We start from the raw sequence: 25,487 nt of genomic DNA, 5'->3' as shown, positions 1-25,487 counted from the left end.
TAGGACAAAGGCCCAGCCTCACCACGACCCTCACTGCCTGTGGACTCTGACACCACCCTAACCTAAGGACATAGGACACAACAGAACAGTTGCAGCAGTTCACAATGGAGACAGCTTGAGATAAAATCTATCCCAGCCCAGGAATCGTCCTCTGGGCTGGCAGAGTTCCCTGCATGGCTTGCTGAGTGAGATGAGAAATAACAAATCTAAACCCAGATACTCTGCCCTGATCTAGTCTAGCTTTGGTCAGAGAGACACTACTGAGGCCTGGCCCCATCTAGTACAATGGCTCCTGACTGCTAGAGAGCCCTGGCTAGTCCTACCAGACTAGACGCTCGCTATACCACAGTCCACTCATCTAGAGTTATACAATAACTGAAGCAAGAGTAGAAGATAGTCCTGGAAACATTCAAGGAAGGCAGGGAAGAGACTTTGAGCCTTCACTATTCTGACCTTATCTCCAAAAAGAAAGAATGAAGGGGCTGGAGAGATAGCTCAGAGGTTGAGAGCACTGGCTGCTCTTCCAGAGGACCTGGGTTCAATTCCCAGCAACCACATGGTCATGGTAGCTCACACCTGTCTATAACTACAGTTTCAGGGTTTCTGACACCTTCATACATGCAGGAAAAACAACAATGAACATAAAATACAACTATATATTTTAAAACATATATTTTTTAAAAATGGCCAGACAGAGGTGGTGCATGCCTTCAATAGCACTTGGGAGGCAGAGGCAGACTGATCTCTATGACTTCAAAGCCAGTCTGATCTATAGTGCAAGTTCTAGGACAACCAGTGCTACACAGAGAAACTCTGTATTAAAAACAAATAACAACAAAAAGAAAGAGAAAGAGAGGGAGGGAGGGAGGGAGGGAGGGAGGGAGGGAGGGAGGGAGGAAGGAAGGAAGGAAGGAAGGAAGGAAGGAAGGAAGGAAGGAAGGAAGGAAGGAAGGAAGGAAGGAAGGAAGGAAGGAAGGAAAGGGAAGAGGAAAACACAAGTTAGGCAATGCATTATGACCTGAAATTCCAGCACTCACCAGGCAGAAGCAGGAAGATCACAAGTTCAGAGGCAGCCTGGGGCGGCTACATAGTGAGTTCCAAGCCAGCCACAGATAGAGAGACTTGTCTCAAAAACATAAAAATGAGCCAGCATAGTGATGCAGGCTGGTAACCCCAACAATAAGAAAGCTGAAGTAGGTGGTTCAAGGGCAGGCTACCCAATCTAGAAAGAAAAAAAGAGAGAGAGAGAGAGAAACACCAGGCTGGTTGTGTGCCTGTCTGGCACCTTGTAGGCAGGCACAAGGCTCTAGGATTGATCCTCCACTTTCACAAAGGAGGAAAAGGGAGAGACAATCTCCTCCCCCTCCCCTCCCCTCCCCTCCCCTCTCTTCCTGAATCCCAGATGAATCATTCAGGATACTTCCCTTCTCAAGCAACACACCTTTTAGCTATTCTGCCCCGAAGTCATGCTAAGGTGGAAGTAGGTAGGAGTCACAGGATGATACACAGGCTCTGCATGCCTCCTGCAGCAGCACACATTAACACAAAGCTGGATGGTGTCCCTTGGCTTTGGCAGATGCTGCCTCTGCCCACCACCTTGTCTTCAATGCTCAGCAACAACCCAGGAGTAGAGGGGGAGGAGGCAGTCTGATGAGAGGACCGCAGCGCTGGGTTAGAGTGACCACCTTCCCAGCCTCCTCCCATGATCCTGTTCCTGATACATACACACACATGGCCGAGAAGCCTACAGAACTACATGTCTGCAGAAGGTGCCTTGCACACTGAGGAACACCTTCTACCCTGAGAATAAATGACCTTAAGTGTCAAGCTCTGGACTAGTCATTAGGCTATGTCTTCCCTCACTCTAGATAACCCTCTGAGCTGGTTAGGCCCAGCCCATTTCACAGATGGAGAAACTGAGACACCTCATGGTGCAGTGCCCCCACAGCTAGCCAGTGCAGGCTCAGAGGCTCTTCCTCACAGCAAGTCACCAGAAGGGAACACGATCTGACTGACCACAGCAGGAGGGATGTAAATCAGAGGTAAGGAGGGTAACCAGCTGAGGAGCTGGGTGGTCTCTCTGTGCAATGAGCTTTCCTAAGTTTTTTCACTGTGAATGAAATTCCTGAAAAGCAGCTGTGTCTGTCTGGAAACAGAAAACTCCTGGAATGAGTTCCTGTGTCTGCAGAGACGTGGACCGATTGAAACTGTATTAGCGGGGAGAACGGAATTTTGTAGGTTCAGACACTAATACCCTTATTTTGGCCTAGTTTTAACTTTCTAGAACAGCCATTCCTTACCCCATTCTGTACTGAACCAATACCTTGTGCTAATAAATAGAACCCTTTTTTTTTTTTCTTTTCTTTTCTTTTTTTTTTTTTTTTTTTCTGGCTTTTAAAGATAGGGTTTCTTCTGTGTAGTCCCGGCCATCCTGGGACTCAATCTGTAGACCAGGTTGGCCTCAGACTCAGAGATCTGCCTGCCTCTGCCTCCCAAGGACTGAAAACCTCTTAGACGCTATTAACAGACACTAGCATCTGTCAACGTTGCTAAGAGTGTCACCACATAGCATCTCAGGCCTATAGACTAGATCCCCAACCCACTGTATCTGCACCTGTGATGTACCCACTGATGCCTTCCAAACTTGCCTTATGACTTCCTTTGTTCTGTGAAACTCTGTATAATAATAATAATCTGTAAAACTACTTCCACACTGGAACATGGAATTTTGGGGAAACCTAAATCTGTGTTCCTGGGCCATGGTCACTCATAACAGCTATAAACGATCTCTTATTCCCTTTAAGATGGGAGCTGTGGTTTCCCCGGCCCCCGTTGACATCAGCAGAGAGTTCTGCTGCTCCTTAATGTTTGTGTCAGAGAGAAACAGACCTGCAGAGAGGACCTGGAGATGTCTGGAATTAGGTAAGGAGATTGAGACCCTAGAAAGGGAAGTGGCCATCAATGGCCTCAGAACTGGTTGAGGCTGGGACTGGGACATCTGAGCCCTGGCTTTCTGATTCATTGTGAATACAGCCTGGATGTCTCCCAGTAACTAGAAGGAGCTATACTCTCAAGAAGGAAAGGAGTGGGCCCCAGCCAGGGAGAGCCAGAGAAATCTCCCACTTCATAGCTGCCACGCCCATCCTTTTCCATGATTTATTCAGAATTGCAGAGGTGGGGGGGGGGCACTAAGGCAGGAGAATCTGGAATTCAAGGTCATCCTGGGCTACACTCGGAGATCAAGGCTATGGGAGACCCTGTCTCAAAAAGTAAATACAGAAGAATAAGTGGTATGAGCAAGCATTACATGCCAGGCACTGGTGACAAAGCCACGTGAGACCTGGCCCTGCCTGCAATGTCCTTCTATCAAATGTGTACAAGGTGGAAGGAGGGCCCAAAGTCATCCATAAGATCAAGTACAATGAGTTCTCTAAATCACAGTCTTCAGGAATATCTGTGATGTCCAATATCACCAGGGAGTGTTTACAGAAGGGACCTGAGCATCTATGGGTTCTGGTGACCACCAAGGCATGGTTTCAGGCAGAGGACCTCAAACTTTCTGAAGCATATGTGTGTGTGTGTGTGTGTGTCCCCTGTATAACCTACATGCATCCTTCCATATATTTTAAATCATCTCATTCTATGCCCATGAATTATGAAATCTTGCCTCAGCCTCCTTAAGGCCAGACTTACAGGTATGACCTACAGGGTCATTGTTCATAGTAGACCCACAGCCAATGAGATGCCTCCTCAGGTAAAAGTGCTTGCAGCCAAGCTATAATGACCTAAGTCCAATCCCCAGGGCCCATGTGCTAGAGGGAGAAAACCTAACTACCCCCAAGTTGTCCTCTGAACTCCACATCACACGCACGCACGCACACTCTTAGCTTTTTAGCTGAATATTTCAGTCAAGTATGAATGGAAAGAAAATCAAACTGCATGTGATAATTGTTAATTGACAGAAAACAGGTATGTTATTTGCAAGAAGTCATTACTTATGTAGGGAACAAGCAAGCTGTGAATTAAGACAGTAAAAGCTATTATACATACACAGAAAGAAAATATTCTCTGTAAAACACAAAACATATTTACACTCTGCCACCAGGCACAGGGGTACACACTGGGAACTCCAGCACTTAGGAACAAAGGGAGAAGGGTCGCAAGATGGAGGTCAACTTGGTTGACATTGTCAAGTTTCAAGCTGGCAGGGGATATAGTCTCCAAATCAATGAAAAAAAACAAAAGAATAAACACGTGTGTGTATGTGTGTGAGTGTGTGTGTGTGTACACACACACACTCACACACATGTATATATACACACACACATATATGTATGCATTTTATCTTCTCCAAGCTTATTTTGCTTCACTGTCTCCATTTACTTTTAACTCTTCATGGCTAAGCTGCCAAGCACAGCACCAATTAACCCTCAGCGCTTGCCCAGACACTACAGAAGCGATCCTTACAAAAGCAAATTGAACAGCCCCAAGCAAAGAACTGTCTGTTCCTAAGCACCAGAGGCTGGAATGCGCCTGAGGGAGAAAACACGTGCCCTAGCCAGGCTTCCAGCAGCCATGAGTTCTGCTCTGGGCCCAGGGTCAGTGAATCAGACTGTACATTAAGCAAGGTGTCTTGGGACTGAAGCACCCACAAAACAAGCCTGTAAGTTAATTGGCTGACAAAAATCTTGTGACCAGAGGCTTGCATGAATGCAACCCAGTGTTTCTCCTATGAGTAATGATTCAGGATTTGTTAACTCGGTGCCTTTATAGGACATAATTAACCATGAAAAACACCAGTGGGTCAGCTGGGTGTGACAGTACAAGCCTATAACCCCAGGACTCTTTAAGGAAGAAAGACACTAAGTCTACATCCAGCCTGGACCAAGTCGTGAGATGTTGTCTCAAAGAACAAACAAAGAAATTGTACCTACTGAGAATAGCATAGGTAAAGGACTGTGGAGGGGTGGGTAATGCTGAGCTCAAGGCCCAGAGTACCACAGCCAGTGTGCGAGGTGAGCTTCTGGCAGGAAGATTCCAGAATTCTCCAAAGGTGAAAACAGCCCAGGTGTCCCTCAACCAGTGACAAACCAAGATACGGTATAGCCACTCGATGGAATAGTATCCAATCAGAAAAAAACAATAATAGCATTCTGATACATGCCCCAACATGGGTGAACACGGAACAGATTCTACAAAGTGGAATGAGCCAGAACATGCCAGACACAATGTCCTCCATCTTTGGCCACTTTTACAAGAAGTACTTACAACGGTCAAATTCAGAGCCAGGAATGAGAACAGTGGTTACCAGAAGCTGGGAGGAGGGAGGGAGATTCTGTAGGCAAGGATAAAACGTTAAGGAAACGGGTGACGGTGATAGGTGTTTAAGTACAGAACTGCAGATGTAAAGGAGTCAGCCTTGCAGAGGAGCTGACATAGCGGCTCAGTGGTCAAGAGCAGCTGCTGCTCTTGCAGAGGACCCAGGTTTGGTTCCCAGCATCCACATGGTGGTGCACAGCCATCTCTAACACCAGCTCCAGAGCATCTGACATCTTCTTCCAGCATCCAGGAGGCACTGCACACACATGGTGCACAGACATACATGCAGGCAAAATACACATAAACTAAAAATTACGTATTACGATGAAAAGCTGGGCATAGTAACACATGTTCGCAAGCCCAGTGTTCGGGGGACTGAAGCAAGGGGATTGCCAAGTTGGGGGCCAGCCTGGGAAACTCAGCCGGAGCTACCCCCACGTAGAGTCAAGTGGTAGTGCACACCTGTGATCCCACACACCTTTAACCCAGCACTCAGGAGGCAGAGCTCAATGAGTTCAAGGCACCTTTGTCTATGTAATGAGATCCTCTCTCAAACCGGGCCCCCCAAAATAAGCCAAGGCAGCCAATCCTGAAGAGTTCTTGGCCAGCCTGAGCTACGTTGCAAGCTATAGTCTATCTTAGATTATACAACATGGACTGGAGAGATAGCTCAGTGGTTAAGAACACTGACTGCTCTTCCCTAGGTCCTGAGTTCAAATCCCAGCAACCATATGGTGGCTCACAACCATCCATAATGAGATCTGACTCCCTCTTCTGGAGTGTCTGAAGACAGCTACAGTGTACCATCACTGCCCGGCTAATTTCAACTTATCAAAAAAGGAGAGAGGGGAGGGGGAGGCAGAAAGAAGGGAAGAAAAACCAAAACACGCTACGAGGGTATTTTTCCATGAGTATATTTGATTGGCTACTTGAGGTACTGGGGATTGAAGACAGAGCCTCACAAACACACACACACATACACACACACGCTGGGCCAGCGTTCTACATTAAGCTCCATTGCCAATCCTCTTCTTACCTTGTGAGATGGGCTCTTGCTGCCCTCAAATATATTGTAAAGCCCAGGCAGGCCCTGAATTTGTAATCCTCCTGCCTCAGCCTCTGGATTGCAAATCTGCACCACCAGGCCTGGCCTGTAGTATTTTACCATAAGAACTGTTTATCTGTTGGGTTTGAGGCATGGGCTTGCTCTACAGACACACACACACACATACACACACACACACACACACACACACACACACACACACACACACAGAGCCTTGGACCTACGGTGCTTTTTCCTCAGGTGCTGGGTTACAGACAACTACCACCTTATCTCTGTTCCTGGGCATTTAAAAGTCATTAAAAAGCCAGGCAAGATGACACACCTTTAATTCCAAGAGGCAAAGGCAGGATACCAGAGAGTTCAAGGCCAGCCTGATCTACATAGCAGATTCAAAGTCAGCCAGGGCTACATAGTAAGACCCTGAGAAAAAAGGAGGAAAAAAAAAGAGTGGGGAAGAAAAAAAACGATGTGACAGAGAAGGCACTTCAAGGGACCCCAAAGTACAGATGACAAAGAAAGGTGGCTTGTTTGTAGTTGGAAATGAAGTTGACCAAACAAGAAAGTTTCCTGTCAGCGGTGGGTGGATGGTTCCTGGAGAACAGAGGAAGAACGAGCAGGGGAAAGAAAACAAGCGAAGGGGCCTGCCCTGGGCACAGGCCCACTTACTCAGCCAGAAAAACTAACCCCAGAGTGACCTTCTAAAGATGAGGCAGGCTTGCTGGAGATGGGAAGGAGGCCTTCTACTGTGTGTGTGTGTGTGTGTGTGTGTGTGTATGTGTGTGTGTGTGGTGTGTGTGTGTATGCATGTGTATGGTATGTGTGTGTATCTGTGGGAGGGTGTGTCTGTGTGTAGGTGTCTGTAGGGGTGTTTGGTGGGGGGGGTGTCTGTGTGTGGGGGATGTTTCTATGTGTGTCTGTGTCTCTGTGTGTGTGTGTGTGTCTGTGTCTCTGTGTGTGTGTATGTGTGTGTATGTGTGTGTCTGTGTGTATGTGTGTGTGTATGTGTCTCTGTGTGTGTATGTGTCTCTGTGTGTGTGTGTGTGTGTGTGTGTGTGTGTGTGTGTGTGTATTATGACTTAGGAAGGGCTTTGGCTCAGTGGACTAGCACCTTTTCACAGATCTCCTGTCTCCATCCCAGCAATGCACAGATAGGATCAAGCCAAACTTAGGTGTCCCAGTGCCTAAAATCACCACTAAATACTTAACTTGGCCTTCATTCTGATTTCGATTAGAATCTAGTTTACTTAAAAGACGCTTCCAGAGTTCAAACTTAGCTCTTATCAGCTACGTGGCTGCTCAGCTTGCATGCAGTGAGCCAGACAGAGTTTGAACCTTAGCAACAAAAATTGTAGCCAGGTATGGTGAATTAATGCCTGTAATCCCATAACTCTGGGGACTGAGGCAGGAAGAGAGCCCCAAGTTCAAGACCAATCCAAATATAACTCATCCAAAATATAACCACGCCGCTAGTGGTGAGGATTCAGGTGTGCTGGCCTGCTGGTAGGTAGTTCTGAGCTACTCAGGCAAGGCTCCAGATGAACCCCAGGTCTCTAAAACCAACAAACCAATACATAAACAATGTGAATCCATCAGAGCCTGGCCATGAGTACCAGGGTACAGAGTTACAGCAGCGTTGCAGGGAGGGGCGGAGGAGGGGGAGGCGGTGTGTGAATCAGGAGGAATGAAAGGCAGAGACGTAAGTGGGCAGGGAAGCACTTGGGGAAGGAAACCCAGGCGGAGCCTCACGTGGGAGAGGTGGAAAGGGAAGCTCCAAGACCCAGAGAAATGGAGAGAGATAAAGAGTCTTAAGAGAGACCACAGGGCTCAAGCTCAGCCTGAGTGTGGCTGCGGAGGCCACCCTACTCAGATCAGCACCCCAGCCTCTGTTCTTCGGAAACTTCGGAGCCAGCCCAAACTAGCCTTTCCAAACAGCTGAGCCGTGGGTGTCTGCCGACCTGTCCCTAAAACCTCCAGGAAGTGGGTCACAGCAACTGGCTTCCACACCCCTCCACCCTCTGTCTGGGGCCTCACAGTGGGCAACAAGGCCATGAGGAAACAGTTTTACACCCCTGGAAACGGGCTGAGGGGGAGGACAGGGGGGCCGGGGGGTGGGGAAGAATTAGACTCAAGCTCAGGTTTGCCATAGACTGCTGGAACCTCTAGAAAGCCTTACACTGGGCCTCTTTGAACTCCAAAAAGAAAAGGTCAATACTGTGGGAAAGTATTCAGAGATGAAAAAAGGCACTTGCTATCAAGCCATGGGGGAAGAGTCTGAAAAGATGAGTCTCTGCCTTCTCAACCATCCTAGAAACGACAAAACACGGGGGCTCACAAACCCAGAGAAACTGAGGATAAGCGTCTTGAGAGACTGTAGTCTCAAGCTCAGCCTACGTGAGGTGGGACAAGGACGCCCCCCAGCTCAGACCAGAGACACGGCTCTGTGGGTGGCAATACTTGCTGGGCAAATGCTTGAGTTGAGATTTCACAGACCCGCACCTCCCAGGGCAGGAGGGAAGAGGAGGGGAGGACGGACAGATCTCTGGGGCTTGCTAGCCACTACCCCATCACCAGGTTCAGGAAGACCCTGTCTCAAGGGGATAAAGTGAAGCATGACAGAGCAGGACACAGGACATTCTTTTTCTGGCACCCACTACACCTCTTTTAGATCGAGGAAGAGACAGTGACGGGGGACCTCCCTGGGCAAAGAGGTTATCTGGGGTTGGGGGTAAAGATGAAAAGGACTTTTAGGGCTGTGGAATTCTCCTGCCTGGTACTGCCATGGTGAATACATACCGTTATGCCGGCTCTGAGCCCCAGAGTAAGCCTTTCTGCAAGCTGTCTGCCTGCTAACGCCAGCTCAGTTTATCCCATGGGCACCACACTGACTTGAGATATTAGCAATCAGAAAAACTGGGGAAAGAGGCATAAATCTGGGACCTCTATACTTTCTCCTCCATTGTCTATAAACTCCAAACAGAAACATATTTAAGGTTTCCTTTGTTACTTTGACTATGTGTATGCACAGATGTCTGTGCCTGGTGGCTACGGGCATGTGCGTGCAGGTGCCCTCAGAGGGTGTCAGATCCCCCAGCGCTCGAGTTAAGATCGTGAGCTGGGACACAGAGCTGGGACACGGGTCCTGGGAAGTGAACTCAGATCCTCAAAAGCAACGCAGGCCTTTAGCTTTTAACCACTAAGCCCCCAAACTGTTATTTTTAAACCTAGTTACTGGGTTTGGTGCAGGAGACAGAGGCAATCTGCAAGCTTGAATCTCTGTGAGTTTGAAGCCAGCCTGGTCTACTGACCAAGTTCCAAGCCAACCACAGCTCCATAGTGAAGGGGGAAAAATGTCTATTTAGGGCCAGAAGGATGGTCCCGTAGGTAAAGATACCTGCTGTCAAGCTTTCAATCTCCAGGACCCACATGGTAGAAGAGAACGGATTCCTGAAAGATATCCTCTCATCTCCCTTCACGTGTGTATTTTGGATCTTTCTCTCTTAAACACACACACACACCATAAAAATGCAATTAAAAAGAAACATTAATTTTAAGCTGGGCAGTGGCAGCACTGGCACACGCCTTTAATTCCAGCACTCAGGAGACAGAGGCAGGTGGAGCTCTATGAGTTCAAGGCTACCCTGATCTACAAAGTAAAATTCTGAGACAGCCAGAGTTACACGGGGAGAACCAGTCTTGGGAAACAACACACAGACAAAACGTTAAATGTGGAACAGGAAGGACATATTCTTTCTCTAGTATTCTTTCCTCCTAGTGACCTCTCTTCGGGCTTCACACTGAAGCAGAAGCGATGGCAGTGTTAGCAGGCCAAAGAAAGGACTGGGAAGCAGAGACGAAGACAGAGACACTGACTTTACAGGAAACAGAGCGGTCCCAGAACAGCTCTCAACACAGGAAGCTCCCTAGGGAGTCTTTGGCAGCCAGGCCCTGGGAGCCGTCTATGGACTCCCATCATGCATCCCTTGGGGCAGATGCTGCACACACTAAGGTTTACTCCCCAGCCTTAGGGTTGAGCTGGCCCTCAGTTACTCCCCCAGGCACTCAGGGCTACCCTTATCCATCCAGGATCTGAGGTTAAGCACAAACCAGTAGCTGGAGCTCGGCCCCTCACTAAGTTCAAGACCTTCATGGAGAAGGAACACTCTACCATGACAGAGCCATGCCCCCCAGTACACAGGAAGGCCCAGCTCCAAAAAAAGATAGGAGGCAGCATCCACCTAGCCTTGGCTCGTTTACCATAGAAATGTCTGAGAGCCAAGAGATTGGGAAGAAGACAGAGACACTGGACCAAGGTTACCAAATCAGAGGATCCACCCTGACCCAGAAAACTCACCCCACTGAGTCCCACTGAATCTCAGCCACACCCCCAGCACCCCTGAAGGCCTGCCAAGCACCCCACCTCCCATTCCAGAACAAATGGTCATTCCATTTGGAAATAAGGCCATGTAAATGGCTGAGGTGCAGGCTGGGGCAATAGCTTTGTTTTTTTCTGGGTGGAGATAGATTTGCCTGACCCACCATGCATGAAAGACCAGGTACCTTCCACTGGCCAGCCAGAGAGGATGCCCACCGGAACCTGAGCCTCTTCCTCTGAAGTGAGTTCTACATCGGGTGCTAAGCCAGGAGCAGACGTTCATGGGTGATAGTGGGGTTGGCGATGGGGGAGGAGGGGTAGCACTGTTCTACCTCTTCTCCATAGACCACCCAGGTTCCATCCACAGCACCCACATGGAGGCTTTGCACCTCCTAGGGGGCACCAAGCACACATATGGTACACAGATGGAGACACACAAAAATAAATAAATCTTAAAAATATCAGACAGACCCTTCACTATAGTTATATGCAAATGAATTATAACCAAATGAGATGTTCAACATCATTAACCATTAAAAAATATAAAACATGTCTGGAAAGACAGCTCAGCAGTTAAGGGCACTGGCTCTTCTTGCAGGGACCCAGCTCCTGCTCCTAGCACCCATGAGGTGGCTCACAACCACCTGTAACTGCAATTCCAAAGGATTTTTTTCTGTCTGTTTTGTTGCTGTTGTTGCTGTTGTTGTTGCTGCTGCTGTTGTGGCAAGGTTTTCTTTGTGTAGCCCTAGCTGTCCTGGAACTTGCCCTGTAAGCCAGGTTACCTGCCTCTCTCTACGCAACTACTGCCCAGCCCAGAGGATCTTATGCAACTTCTGGCCCCCGTGGGCAGCAGACACACGAGTGGTACAGCATACGCATAGAACAAATAATAGAACAAATAAATAGCAGCAACACCCTGACGGGAGGCTGAACGTGGAACACACTCACATGTTGCTAAGTAGAATCGCAAAACAGTGCATCCTGGAAACCAGGGTGGCAGGTTCAAATACAGTGTATGAGCGTCTGTCTCTGCATTGAGATGTGAATTCCACAAGCACTGTGTGCCTGGTCACCATGGAGGCCAGAAGAAGTGTGCCAAATCCTAGGAACGGGTGCTGGGAACTGAACAAAGACCCTTTGGGAAAAGCAGCCAGTGCTCTCAACCAGCTCCCTGGCCTCATGAAGCAGCGTCAAGATATTCGACATAGCTGTTACAAAAGACCCAGCTATCCCATTCCTAAGTATTTATGCAAGAAAAATAAAAAGCCTGTGCTCACACAAAAAAAAAAAAAACAGGAAAAAAACATGCTAATAGTAGCTTTATTCACAACTAGCTGGAAAACCTAAGATGACTAGATACACTGTGTGTGGTCCATCCATTTACAGCAATGGAGACTACTCAGGACTAAGAAGGTACAAGGTGAAAGTGAACAATCGGAATCAAAGGCATGGCGAGTTAGAGAAGCCTGACCCAGAAAGCTACACAACTGTATGGTTTGGTTTGCATGACTTTCTTGAAAAGGCAAAATAACCACAGGGCTAGAGACACCCCAGATTGGTGCTGCCAAGATACAAACATGGGGGAGGGGAGGTGGCTGTAAATGAAGAGATACAGGAACCTGGAACTGTCTTGTACCTTAATTGTGATGTGCCCCTTACAACTCCATGCCTTTGTCCGAACCTGTAAACAGCACACCACCAAGAGCATGTTTTGGTGTATGTAAACTTAAAGTAGCCCTGGGCAGAGCTCAGTGGTAATCTGCCTTCCTCCAGCAAACATGCCCATGTGCACACACACACACACACACACACACACGCACACATGCACACACACATACACGCACGCACACATACCTCCATCCTACCTGATGTGTGCAGCACAGATCTCCCCCTTTGATAAGCCCTGCCACATTGGTCACTGCATGGTAATAGTCCTCAGTCTACACAGATGTTTTTTCCTCTACCTGTGTCCCCATCCCCTGCTTCCACTGTCACAGCCTGACCCATTCACAAAGCTTCTCCCCTACCTCCTCCAGGAAGCCTTCCTTGGCTCCTCCCAGCCCCATCACAATGAGTCATTGGACCTTAATTACTCTTTCTTCATCTTGAAGATTGTCATTATTCAGTCAGTCTTTGTGGGGCACTGATCATCAGGCCAGGGACTAGGCCTTCTATTGTACCTCAGAGCTGTCATCTGAAATCAGTTTCACAGAGCAGACCATGGTGGGGGTCAGACCTGGCCTCCCCAGGCCTTCTACTATTGGACTTTTCCAAGCATATCACCTTAAAATTTCCAACTTGTTGAGTTTTTTTTTTTTTAAGGACCATCCATAAGTCATTTATTTGACAAGCACTTACACAGTGCTTAGGTGGAACCCAGCAAGAACCAAAACACTTTATACACTAGCTCATTTAATCTTCACTTCAACTATGAAACTGCTATTAACTTTTTTCTTCCTTTCTTTGGCTGAGATAGGATCTCATGCAGCTCTGGCTATCTTGAACTCTGAAATTCTGCTGACTCAGCCTCCCTCCGGAATGCTGGGATTACAGGTTTGAGCCACTGAACATGGGGTTTCTTTGAGCATTTTTTTATATTCATCCTGCAGAGGGGAAACTGAGGCATGCCATACAGTTAAATAACCTGCCTTAGAAAAACCTTCCTGGGCCCCACTGCTATTATTAGGTGACAGGACAGTAACTTAGAGTCAAGCAGGCTAACTGGAAAGGTACACTCTCAATCAATATCCATTGACCGCAGGTGGCGGGCTACACTGAGGTGTGGCTGATCTGAATTGAGACGCCCTGTTAAGTGTGATTTTTCAATACTTGAATAATGCCAACTATGAATAACTCCATCTATCGTTTATCATGTTACTTTTTTTCCCAGTCTTAGGGACCGAAACTCAGGGTGCCTTACACATGCAAGGAAAATTCTCCATCACTGACCTTTCTCCATCTGTTATATAGTAAAATATACTATTATGCCCGGCGGTGGTGGCACGTGCCTTTAATCCCAGCACTTGGGAGACAGAGGCAGGTGGATTTTTGAGTTCGAGGCCAGCCTTGTCTACAAAGTGAGTTCCAGGACAGCCAGGGCTATATAGAGAAACCCTGTCTCCAAAAAAAAAAAAACAACAAACAAAAAAACAAAAAAAGATATACTATTACAGCAAGTCAAAACAATATAAAATTTTAGAGGGGGTAGTGAGAAGGTAGTATAGAGGGTTTTTTTAATATATTATTTTTAAAAATATTTTTGTAGTGTTCTATGTGTGAATGTTTGGCATGAGTGCATGTATGTGCATGCATGTGTGGCATGAGTGCATGTATGTGCATGCATGTGTGGCATGAGTGCATGTATGTATGTGCATGCATGTGTGGTTCGGGTGTGCTTGCTGCCTGCACAGGTCAGAAGAGGATGTGTAGCTCCTAGAGCAGGAATTACAAACAGCGTGAGCTGCCCAACTGGTGTGTGGTGGGAACTAAACCTGGGCCCTTAGTCAGAGCAGTAAATGCTCTTACCAGCTAGGCTTTCTTTCTAGGCCGAGTTTTGTTCTGTTGTTTGACTCTGAAACAAGGTCTCATTCTAAGGCCCTTGGCTAGCCTGGAGCCACATACAGAAACACAGCAGCCTCAACCTCATAGAGATCTACCTGCCTCTGCCCACTAAGTACTAGGATTAAAAATGTACACCACCAGCTGGGCAGTGATGGTGCACGCCTTCAATCCCAGCACTTGGGAGAGACAGAGGCAGGACAGCCAGGGCTATACAGAGAAACCCTGTCTCGGAAAACAAAACAAAACAAAACAAAACAAAAAGTGTATACCACCACAAAAAAAAAAACAAAAAAACAACAAATACATTTCACTTTACTTGTTTGGTGGGGAAGGAGCTGCACACATCCCGCTGTAGGAGCATGGAGACAGAAGAACAACTTTGGGGAGTTGGGTCCCAAGAACTGAGTTCAGGTTACCAGCTTGGCAGGGAGTATCTTACCCAGCCAAACCTGAGGTTTTCCACCTGTTGCTAGTCTAGCATCCCACTGATGCCCTACCGAGCCCAACATTTTTTGACTCTTACTATACACCCTAAGCTGTCCTTACATTTACAATCCTCCTGCCTCCGATGAAACTGGATCCTTGAGCACATTAACCAAGTAGCTCTGCTACTGAACTGTTCCACAGTCTTCTAATCTAGATCTGTTGGGTAGCGCTTTTCTGACATCTGAATTACTACTACATTCTGGGGTCACCTTCCCTATACCTTAGCTTCAGAGTGGGACTAAGGTGTGGCTTGACTCTAACACAAGGATGGGGGGTGGGGGGCGAGCAGATAGCAACGGTCACATTCTCTTTCTTGACCAGCCGGGACGCTTCCCTCTCGCACCCTCACCTCCAGTCTGGAAGGTCCCTCTAGCAGGAAGGTAAGATGGGAAAATTCCCCTAACATCACTAGTGGGACCTCCCAAGCTAACATGAAAACTCAGGGCCCAGTACCACAGAAGGGCTGGTACCCAAGTCATCCCTTCCAGTTTCCCACAAGGGTAGAGAGTACAGACCTCCTCCACAACATCCCAGACAACACCTACAGGTTCTAAGAGGGGACTCCAAGGGTTGACAGGTGAAGCGCTCTGCTCTGCATCAGGACCTCAGACCCAGTGAACCTCCTCTGCTGTGGCCACAAAGAGGGCTTGCCTCCACCTCCACCTCCACCGTGAGGAATGACAGCAGTGGGGAATCACAGTTCCCAATCCCTCCACAAGCCTCAGGTAAGACAGTCTAAGGCAGGCACCATAGCAAATGCCTGGAATCCCATGCAGCTCTTCAGAGTCAGAAAAGTTGGGGATCCAAAGTCCCAGGCCATCTAGAACTTTGTGAGTCCAAGAATGAGTTCAAGGCCAGCCTGAGCTCCTTAGTGAGACTTTGACTCAGAAAGAAAAAATAGGGCCCAGAGCAATGGCTCAACAGTTGAGAGCACTGGCTGCTCTCCCAAAGATGCAGAAACCTGGGTTGGGTCCCCAGCATCCACACAGTGGCTCACAACCATCTGTAGCTCTAGTCCTGGGTGATCCAACATCCATCTCTGGCGTCTAAAAATATTGCACACACATGGTACAGAAACACAAATGCAGGTAAACCACACATACACACAAGAAAATTTTTATGGGCTGGAGAGATGGCTCAGTGGTTAAGGGCACTGACTGCTCTTCCAAAAGTCCTGAGTTCAATTCACAGCCACCACATGGTGGCTCACAACCATCTGTAATGGGATCTGATGCCTTCTTCTGGTGTGTCTGAAGACAGCTACAGTGTAGTCATATACATGAAATAAATCTTTTAAAAAAATTTCTGCATGCCAGACATTTTTGGGCTAGAAGATTGGTGGGTTTTGATGCTCGATGAAATGGGGGAGTTCAGAAGTGTCTTCATTCATACGTTTACCTCATTGAAGTTTCTCTTTAATGTACAGCATTTAACTCAGTTTACTTAGTGACTACAACTGTATACCTATGATTTCATTTTAGAAATGCAATTGTGGGGCCGGAGAGATGGCTCAGCCGTTAAGAGCACTGTCTGCTCTTCCAAAGGTCATGAGTTCAGGTTCCCAGCAACCACATGGTGGCTCACAACCATCTGTAATTGGATCTAATGCACTCCTCTGATATCTTCAGACGAAGACAGCAATAGTGTACTCATATACATAAAATAAATGTTTTTTAAAAAAGAAATGCAGGACTGGTGAGATGGCTCAGTGGGTAAGAGCACCCGACTGCTCTTCCAAATGGTCCGGAGTTCAAATCCCAGCAACCACATGGTGGCTCACAACCATCCGTAACAAGATCTGACTCCCTCTTCTGGAATATCTAGACAACTACAGTGTACTTACATATAATAAATAAATAAATCTTTAAAAAAAAAAAAAGAAATGCAATTGTATTTTAATAATTTGTACAAAGGAAATTTAGGTTCAACATATGGCTTAATTTATTGTTCTTGGAATTCCTCATACAGTGAAGATTAAAAGTGTTTCCCCACCACCACCAAAAAATAAAATTTTTACAAATTTGAAAGAGACACAAAAGTCCTACCTGCTTCCATGCCTGCTCCTGCTCAGCATCACCACTGCCCTTTGACACAAATTCACACACACAGAACAGGTCCAAGATGTTCATCTGACACAGTCAGTAAATGAAGTGTGGGAACCCAGGGGTATAAACAACATTGTGTGGAGGAGATTCGAAGGCCAGATCCTGATGCCCAGCATTGGTTACGACGAGGACAATGAGGACACGCTGCTCAGAGGCTTCCAGGAAGTTCCTGGTCCACAAACCCAAGGAGCTGAAGTGCTCCTCACGTTATCCCAAATCCTACTGTGCTGAGATAAGTGCTCAGATCATCCACAATGCATTCTCCAAGATCCACAAAGCTATCATGCACAGAGCAGCAGAGATGGCTATCAGTCACCAAGGCAACAGGCCATCAGACCACACAGCAAAGAAAATGAATAGACATTTTATTTGTGCTTAAAGCCACAAAAACTGTCACACACACACACATACAAAATAAATAAATAAATAAATAAATAAATAAATAAATAAATAAATAAATAAATAAAATAGAAAACTTAATTTTGTCCTCTTTTCCCTTTTAGAGGTCCTGGGAATGAAATCCAGTGCTCTGTCGAGCTATCTAGGCAAACACACTAGGCTAGCAAACACACTTCCTGATAGAATAGATTTCTCCTTTAAATGCCAGACATGGCTCTTGGCTTGGCATGGGTAGAATGTCATAGAGTTTAAGAAAGACCTCATAATTCCACTGCCTTGTTCCTAAGTTATGGAATTACAAGCCATTTTGGAGAGCTTCCTCTCAATTTCTTTTTTAGTTTCCAGGTTTTCTACTATGAGTGAGTCCATATTCATTTAAACAATAAATAAAAGATTTTAAACCTGGTTTTGGGGGCTGGAGAGATAGCTCAGAGATTAACAGCACTGACTGCCCTTGCAGAGATCCTGAATTCAATTCCCAGCAACCACATGGTGGCTCACAACCATCTGTAATGGGATCTGATACCCTCTTCTGCTGTGTCTGAAGACAGTTGTAGTACTTATATACATAAAATAAATAAATGTTTTTTTTTTAAAAAAGGACAGTTGCGGGGTTCACACCTTCTAATCTTAATAATTGGGGGAACAGTGTGAGACCCTGTAGGAAAACAAAGAAGGAGTCAAGACAGTGGTGGGTGCTCACAGCACTCAGATGCCAGAGGGAGGGAGATAAGAAATATAAATTAATCCATAAGTATATGTTGAGGATGAGGTCCACCTGGGCTACCTAAGCCTCTGTCTCAAAAAAGTAAGAGTTGGGAATGTAGCTTACGTGGCAAAATGCTTGCCTGGCACCCACAAAGCCCTGAGTTCTACCTCCAGTACTACCTAACCAGGTGAAGTGTCACATGCCTGTAACCCGCACAGGGGGGGAGCCTGTGGGAGTCTTCTGTTCCAGGTCCTTGTCAGCTACCCAACGGATTTGAAACCAGCTTGAGAAACTCGCCTTGGAAAACAATACAGCCAAAGTTGAAAGGTCTCAGGATGGGGCTCAAGTCCCAGAGTTCACTCTCTAGCGCTGGAGGAAAACTGTTTTCCAGACAAACAAAAATTACATGTCACCAGGCAACGGAGATGTATTTAACCCCAGCACTTGAGAAGCAGAGGCAGGTGGATCTCATGAATTCGAGGCCAGCCTGGTCTACAGAGTGAGTTCCAGGTCAGCCAGGACTGTTACACAAAGAAACCCTGTCTCAAAAGACAAAACAAAGCAAAACCAAAGGAAACAGCAACAACAACAACAACAACAAAAGTCTTCTTTTTGCTTAATCTCCAACCTCCTAGAAAATTCTAGCCAGATGAGAAAAAACAGACCTGGTTCTGCCAGCAAGAGCTTGCTTACTATCTTCAACACCCACAGGGCGGACAGAATGAAGCTAGAGAGAGCTGTGGTGTCTTCCACTAGAAATCTCCCTCTGGTGGGCGAGAGGGGAGGGAAGGGATGATTGTTGGGGCTAGTCCTTCAGCCAGACACACACTGCATGCAGTCACTTCTGTTGCCCGGAAAAACCTTCCTGGAAGGTTAAAGTGTTGCTCAGTGATGGAGGTCACCTAGCATGCTCAAGGCCCAGAGTTCCAGTTCCAGGACCACCAACAAAAAAGAAAGAAAAAGACAATTTCTCCATCCAAAGACCACACAGGCTAGAGACTTGTTGCTTTGAACTCAATTCTTTCCTAGTCATTTTGTGTAAAACTCTGGCAGAAGGCTGGGGTTAGAGCACCAGCCAAGCATGTATGAGACCCTAGGATCCAATCTCAGCATGGCAAACCAACCAACCAACTGATACATAGAATAAAACCATCTAAGCCGGGCGTGGTGGCGCACGCCTTTAATCCCAGCACTCGGGAGGCAGAGGCAGGTGAATTTCTGAGTTCGAGGCTAGCCTGGTCTACAGAGTGAGCTCCAGGACAGCCAGGGCTACACAGAGAAACCCTGTCTCGAAAAACCAAAAAAAAAAAAAAAACATCTAGAACTGGACAAAGGATGAAGGAGAAGCCCAGTGCTCCATTTCCAGGATGCTCATCTTGTTCCTTGGAGAAAGAAATCAAGATAGCATGTGTTTTCTCTGCCCCACCCCCTCTTGGGTCCTGGCAGTGGTCCTATGGCCACTCCAAGGCCCAAAGGCACCCGCTTCTCCCCAAGCCAAGTGTACTTTAGCTCTCACACAGAGTCTGTCCCACCCTCCCACAGAGGGTGGCAAGATAAGTGTCCAGTCTGCTAGAACATTCCACCACCTGCCTTAGGCAGGAATCTCCCCCTGCCTGTCTTGCACTGACTGTGACTTTAGAAATCTCTTCCCAGTTGTCCAAGTGACCCAAGGCTGCTGTCTCCCTTACCCAGAGCTCTACCCAGCATTACCTGCCCATCAACTACTACTTGGGGCTCAATGCCAAAGTGGAGGACAGCCAGGTTGGAATGCAGCCAGGAAGAAACAACACTAGTCTTTCATCCCGGCCTAGGCAACTCCTGAAGCCATTCTGGGGGCTCCAGGGGAAGGAGAAGGCACAGTTCTGGCCTGGCAAGCCCGGCAGGAACCTGGCAGAAGAGGCTGTCAGACACAAGATCTTTGCTGGTAAGACACACAACAGGGTGCTCAGTCAGAGAATGGGCCCTCCTGCTCAGGTTTCACTCTGAGTCAACAGCCCCCTTAGGCAGAGAGCCCCACCCTAGGGCCCACCCTGTGTGTCATCAGCCCCTCCCCAGTGCCCTCTGCACTGGCCCTAACACTCAACCGGATATAATCCCATCCCCCCCCAGGAGGGTCACCCTGGCCTTAGCACAGCTCCCATTTCCTGCCCCTGGTGACTCCTCTGAAGTCTATTGTTCACATTAAGTTTGGGTCAAAGGAAGCCGGGTCCCCACCCATGGGGACCAGCCTGCCCACCCTGGCCACGGAGCTGGCCCACACCAGGGAGCTGGCTCATCCTCCTACCTTTCTGGAAACTGGCCTGTATGACAAGCAAACAGATGGGCACAGATCTTGGCCTGCAGTTCTGGTGGGAAATTTCCCATGGATCCTGGCCCACCCCCTGAGAGCCCCAGGATCAACCACACAGGTGCGATTAGACTCTCCTCAATGTACAACCTTAAAGACAGACGGCACAGCAAGGAAAAACTGCCACTTCAGGGCTATACTGGAGATGGAGACTCCATGCTCCCAGGCAGGCAGGCAGGCAGCCTGCCTTACCCCAGCCTCCACCTGGGCCCTTGAGCTGGTGACACCCCCGCCCTCAGGGTGTCGGGGAGCAGCTGTTCAGCTCCAATTTCAGAGCTTTAAACAGAGCCGTTGTTCCTGCTTCTGCCAACAAGGGGTCAAGGGGGCAAAGAGGTAAAGCCACCCTCAGGAGCCCCAAGTTCCCAACTGCCACCAGACTGGCCTCACCTCCGGGAAGGGTGAGGTCCAAAGTCAGGAACTGATGTCTTCTACCTCCCCTGAGAAGGAAGAGACACAAGTTTGGCAATAGGTGTTGCTTTGTGACAGTCACCAGCACAAGACCGCAGAATGGAGGCCAAAGGAGGCTGTGACATTTGCATCCTGAGAGATGGAAAAGATAGAGCTGTGAATTGAAGCTCACACTTGAGGCTCTGGGCTCATCCCTAGACAAAAAAGCAAAATGACAGACAGAGTAGATACATAGACAGATAGATAGATAGATAGATAGATAGATAGATAGATAGATACATACATACATACATACATACATACATACATATATACATACATACATACATAGTTGCATACATAGATACATACATAGTTGCACACATAGGTACATACATAGTTAAATACATAGATGCATGCGTGCATATGTACATATGTAACACACCTCCAACACATACCTGGCAGAGTAATGCCTAGACCTTTAGAGGAAGGACAGTAGATTTGAAAGCTATCCTGATATCCTCCCAGACTGCCATGCTTATATCCTACCATGGGGTAGTTTGCTGTATACTTTCTGCTGGGATGCAAGAGAAAATGCCTGCCTGCAAACATCTGTCTGTATCACAGGATGGAAGACACCACCCTGGTCAGACTGTTACAGTTTCCACACATTAGATGAAAGTGGCTAGGGTCTTCACACCCAGATACTGGGCTGCACAAAGCAGGAGACATAATCCAACGTGAAGAGCTTGGGTTCCGGTCCCAACTCTGCCACTCAGAGCTTGTGCAATTCTAAACACGTTATGGTCCCTCCCCAGGTCTCAGTTTCCCCCACAAAGGAGCTTGACATTGACAGAGGCTCCAACAGTGCTCAGCAAACATGTCCTGAGGGCAGGCAAAAGTGGAAATGAGAATATGGGAGCTGGAGAATGAGAAGTACGTTACCTGGTGGCAAAGTTAAGTCTCCCCACAGCACGGGGCCACAGCAAATGCCCCGTGCCATGGGCAAAATAAATACGATACACGGCGAGGTTTCCCAAAGGGTGCCCAGGGAACCATCATGCAAAATCCACTAGTCTCACATGTTACAAGACCCTGGGTCCAATCCTCAACATGGAAAGGGGGAGCAGGAGGGGTCTTGCCAAAGCAAGCTTAGGAAAACATAGGATCCACCATCTCCAGGGGCCCCGGGATGTGCTGACAGATACTTTAGGAACACTGAGTTTTCAGAGCAAGCTTTCTGCCCTGATTTTGGTTACTCACCCCCATCCCCACCCCCCAGGGTTACTCATCAGGAAATGGAGCCCAGGAGCCTTAAAGGTAGTGAGTATCAAGATTCGTGCCTGGCGGGGGCTGGTGAGATGGCTCAGTGGGTAAGAGCACCCGACTGCTCTTCCGAAGGTCTGGAGTTCAAATCCCAGCAACCACATGGTGGCTCACAACCATCCGTAACGAGATCTGGCTCCCTCTTCTGGAGTGTCTGAAGACAGCTACAGTGTACTTACATATAATAAATAAATAAATCTTTAAAAAAAAAAAAAAGATTCGTGCCTGAGTCTGTCTGACCCCACGCCTATGCGTTTCTAAACCCATGAGAGTGTCTCTCTCCTAGGCATGGCCTGAGCAGGGTGGAATAGACTATCTAATCTATATCAGCAGGAGAGAAGGAAAGATAAACACGAGCCCCTCCCCCTCACTCCTGACAGGGTTCTCTGTTCCTTCCTGAGAAACCCTAGCCATCACCTAGGAGTTGTGCTAATGAGCGAGAACACTGGTGCCAAGTCTGTCTGTGACTCTCACACCACTCTCCTGTCAATATCTTGGCCTCAGCTACCAAGTCCGAGGCTGCCTCCCTTTCCCAGCTGTCACTAAAGCATTCCCTATAGGGATCACTCACGTTTCCCCACAGAAACAAGGTAGCCTAGCTGACTGTGAAGAACGAGGGGGAAACTGAGGCAGAGGATCATCCAGTTTGGACCCAGTCTAGGTTCCAGAGCAAGACCCTGGCTATTGAGGAATGAGAGATTGTCTCCCCCTCATTGCTCAAGGTTCCCACAGGTAGCACTGACTCCCCTGTCCTTGAAGACAACTTAGAAACACTACCAACCACTCAACAAACAGTATCCAAAGTGGTCAATTAAGCCCGGTAAATCCGGCCTGTAATCCCAGCACTTAGAAGGCTGAGGTGAGACTGCTGTGAGTTCAAGGCCTCCTTGGTCTTTTGCGTCTGTCTCAGAAAAAGAAAAAAAAAAAAAAAAAAAAAAAAGAGGCAGGAGAATGAAAGCCACCTCTTACTAAGGTAGAAGTACCAGGCCAGCCTAAACTGCAGGAAACTTCTGTCTCAAAAGAAAACAACCTAACAAGCTCTTCTCCTTTTAGGGGGTCCACCCCCATAAATATGAACATCCTAGTCCCTAAGGGCAAACAAAGATCTCAGCTTTGCTTAGCCTACCAGCAGTTCCCTAAAGGATTCTGCCAGAACAGGATCCCCACTCCCTCACAGAGACAGCTGCCTGGAAGGGGGCAGGTGTAGGCAGCTTCCTGCCAGCAATGCTCAACCCAACAGGGATGGGAAGAGGGGCGCCTCCGACTACTACTGTCAAATTCTCCCTGAACACAAAGAACTTGGAGACATTGTCCCCTGCCGCGGTTCTTCAGGAAGAAGAAGTCAGAGCCAGAACCAACATCCTCAGAGCGAGGACTTGGAGAGGAGAGTCCTGGAGAGGAGGCATCGCACACCCACGCCCACTCCAACACTCGGGATTTCAGACAGCACCCTCTTCAAGTAGCAATGCACACAGGGTCGCGTTTAGCACAAACAAATCCACCTCCTGGAAGCAAGGTGAGTCACTGCGCACAGATATCTCTTCCTCGGGTACACCCAAAACTTAAGGATGCTGGCGCAGTAATACCTAGCTTTGAACTCACTCACTGAATCGGACGGAGTGTGGGTGTGCCTGGAGCCCCCTGACACGTGTGTACACCGCGGCGCGCCCCTGGGCTGCCTGCTAGAGTATAGTGCCTTGGAGTTTGGGAGCTCCGGTCCATCTCTCTCATCACTTCTCACCTTGGGGAGCAACGGCGTCTCAAACCCTGGGGACCTCTGCACAAGGTCCAGGCAATACACCTCCCTTATGGGCTCTCTTCTCCAGGCAGAAAAGTAGAAAAGGGCCTGGATGAGGCTCGTTAGTCTCAACTTCAGCCGAGCGACCCTGCTCTGTCCAGCCCCTAGACTCCACCGCCCGCACGTGCCCCACTGGTCCCCTAGTGTTGCCCGGGACCACGCGGGACGCGGATGTCCTCCGAACTCAGCAGCCTTACCGGTCCCAGGGTTCGGGAGGCGGGGTGGGAGAGCTCGGCCGGCTGCAGCAGGTCCACGCGGGGCGCCAAGTCTTCCAGCCGCGGCGACGGCTGCGGGGCCCCGAGCGCGTAGCTGAGGCCGGTCCCCACCCCCGGGGCTGGAGTTTGCAGAGGAGCCCGGCAGGAATGCACGGAATGGGGCGCTGGAATGAGACGCGCGCGGCTGGGGAGGGAGCGGAGGGAGTGGCGCTGCCACCCGCACCTTTGGGAGGAGACCCGGCCAGGGAGAGGCTGGGCTCCGCGACTGGGCGGAGCCCCGGAACCGCGGGCAGCCACGGGACAGGACACTGCGGAGACACCCGGGAACCCCGCGGACCCCTTGGCACCTCCCGCCGCTCGCACCCACACGCCTTGACTCTGATCTACCGATTTCCCGCACTCATCCAGCTCCCCACACCCCCGGGTGGCGTTGAGTCCTAACTGTCCCTCCACCACCTCCAGCCGAAAACCGTCCCCTCCGCCGGGGTGGGGCGCTCCTCGCTGCGCTCCTGGAGTACGCGGACAGGAGCAGGAAGGGCTGTTCCCTTCCCCGAGGCTGCTACGGAGGACACTCGCTCCGGGAGCAGGAAGCAGGAACTCCCGGCTCTGCTCTCAGATCCGCCACCGCTTTCCCTCGCCAGCCCTCCCCAACATCAGCCTTTCAGTTCTTTCCTTGTCCCTTGGGATCTGCAGAACTGTCACTTCTCAAAGAGCAGGAAAGGGGAGACCAGTCATGGGTCTACCGGATGCTGGGAGAAATAATAAAGATTAGGTTCCAGCAGTGGTTCACAGAGAGCTGGAACTTAGCTGGTTACCCAAGGTACAGGACAGCTTCGCCATGAAGTTAGAAGTCTGAGTTTTAAAGAAGCGTGCCAATTCAATTTAGGAGAAACACGTGGGCTCAGGCTGGGAGTCTTTAGAACCATTTGACTTAAATCAGTTACTACCTAGCTCTCGCATTCACCTTGACACTTTGGGAAACTTAAAATCAAAGAAAAGCCTTCACTATTTCCCAAAATCAAACAATCTCTGAAGCACTAGCATTAAATTTTTATTGCTGTGGCTCTCCCAGCCAGAGCTGGTGAAACAAACTCGGGCCGGCAGTAAATCTCCAGAATTATTTTATCGTTTGCTCAACGCTAACAACGCAAGATGGAGATACACATAATACATGAGGGTAGGGTAGCACGGGGAGACGCTGAAAGAAAGTATTTTAAATGTCAGGGTTGTGCCCGAGAGAGGTGATCTAAAGAGTCCACGGAAATGCCAGCATCACCACGGGACTGAGTATCCAGCCCTGCGAATCGAGGACTTTGAAGGATGCAGCCCTCATTTGGATGTATAAATTCTGGTGTGCTTATTAAATGGTGAGTCATATCAAAGCCTGGTCACATCCC

At 48.4% G+C, this 25,487-nt stretch overlaps 1 protein-coding gene across 1 annotated transcript in view; it reads right to left on the bottom strand.

The window, feature by feature from the left end:
• Tead4 (TEA domain transcription factor 4) overlaps nucleotides 1-24,592 on the bottom strand; it is a 74,965-nt gene extending 50,373 nt beyond the window's left edge. The window contains exons 1-2 of the mRNA XM_085839865.1: nucleotides 24,478-24,592; nucleotides 24,073-24,254 (exon numbers count right to left, since the gene is read on the bottom strand). Coding sequence (XP_085695991.1) covers nucleotides 24,073-24,254; nucleotides 24,478-24,494 — 199 coding nt within the window. The 5' untranslated portion in view covers nucleotides 24,495-24,592. The remainder of the gene's footprint in view (nucleotides 1-24,072; nucleotides 24,255-24,477) is intronic.
• Between the last annotated feature and the right edge of the window lie 895 nt (nucleotides 24,593-25,487).

This window comes from Mus caroli, unplaced genomic scaffold (genome assembly GCF_978045245.1).
Source record: "Mus caroli unplaced genomic scaffold, Mus_caroli_1 scaffold_7, whole genome shotgun sequence".
Classification (NCBI taxonomy): domain Eukaryota; kingdom Metazoa; phylum Chordata; class Mammalia; order Rodentia; family Muridae; genus Mus; species Mus caroli.
The sequence above is the reverse complement of the archived record's forward strand: the minus strand, read 5'-3'. Positions and strand labels throughout refer to the sequence as shown.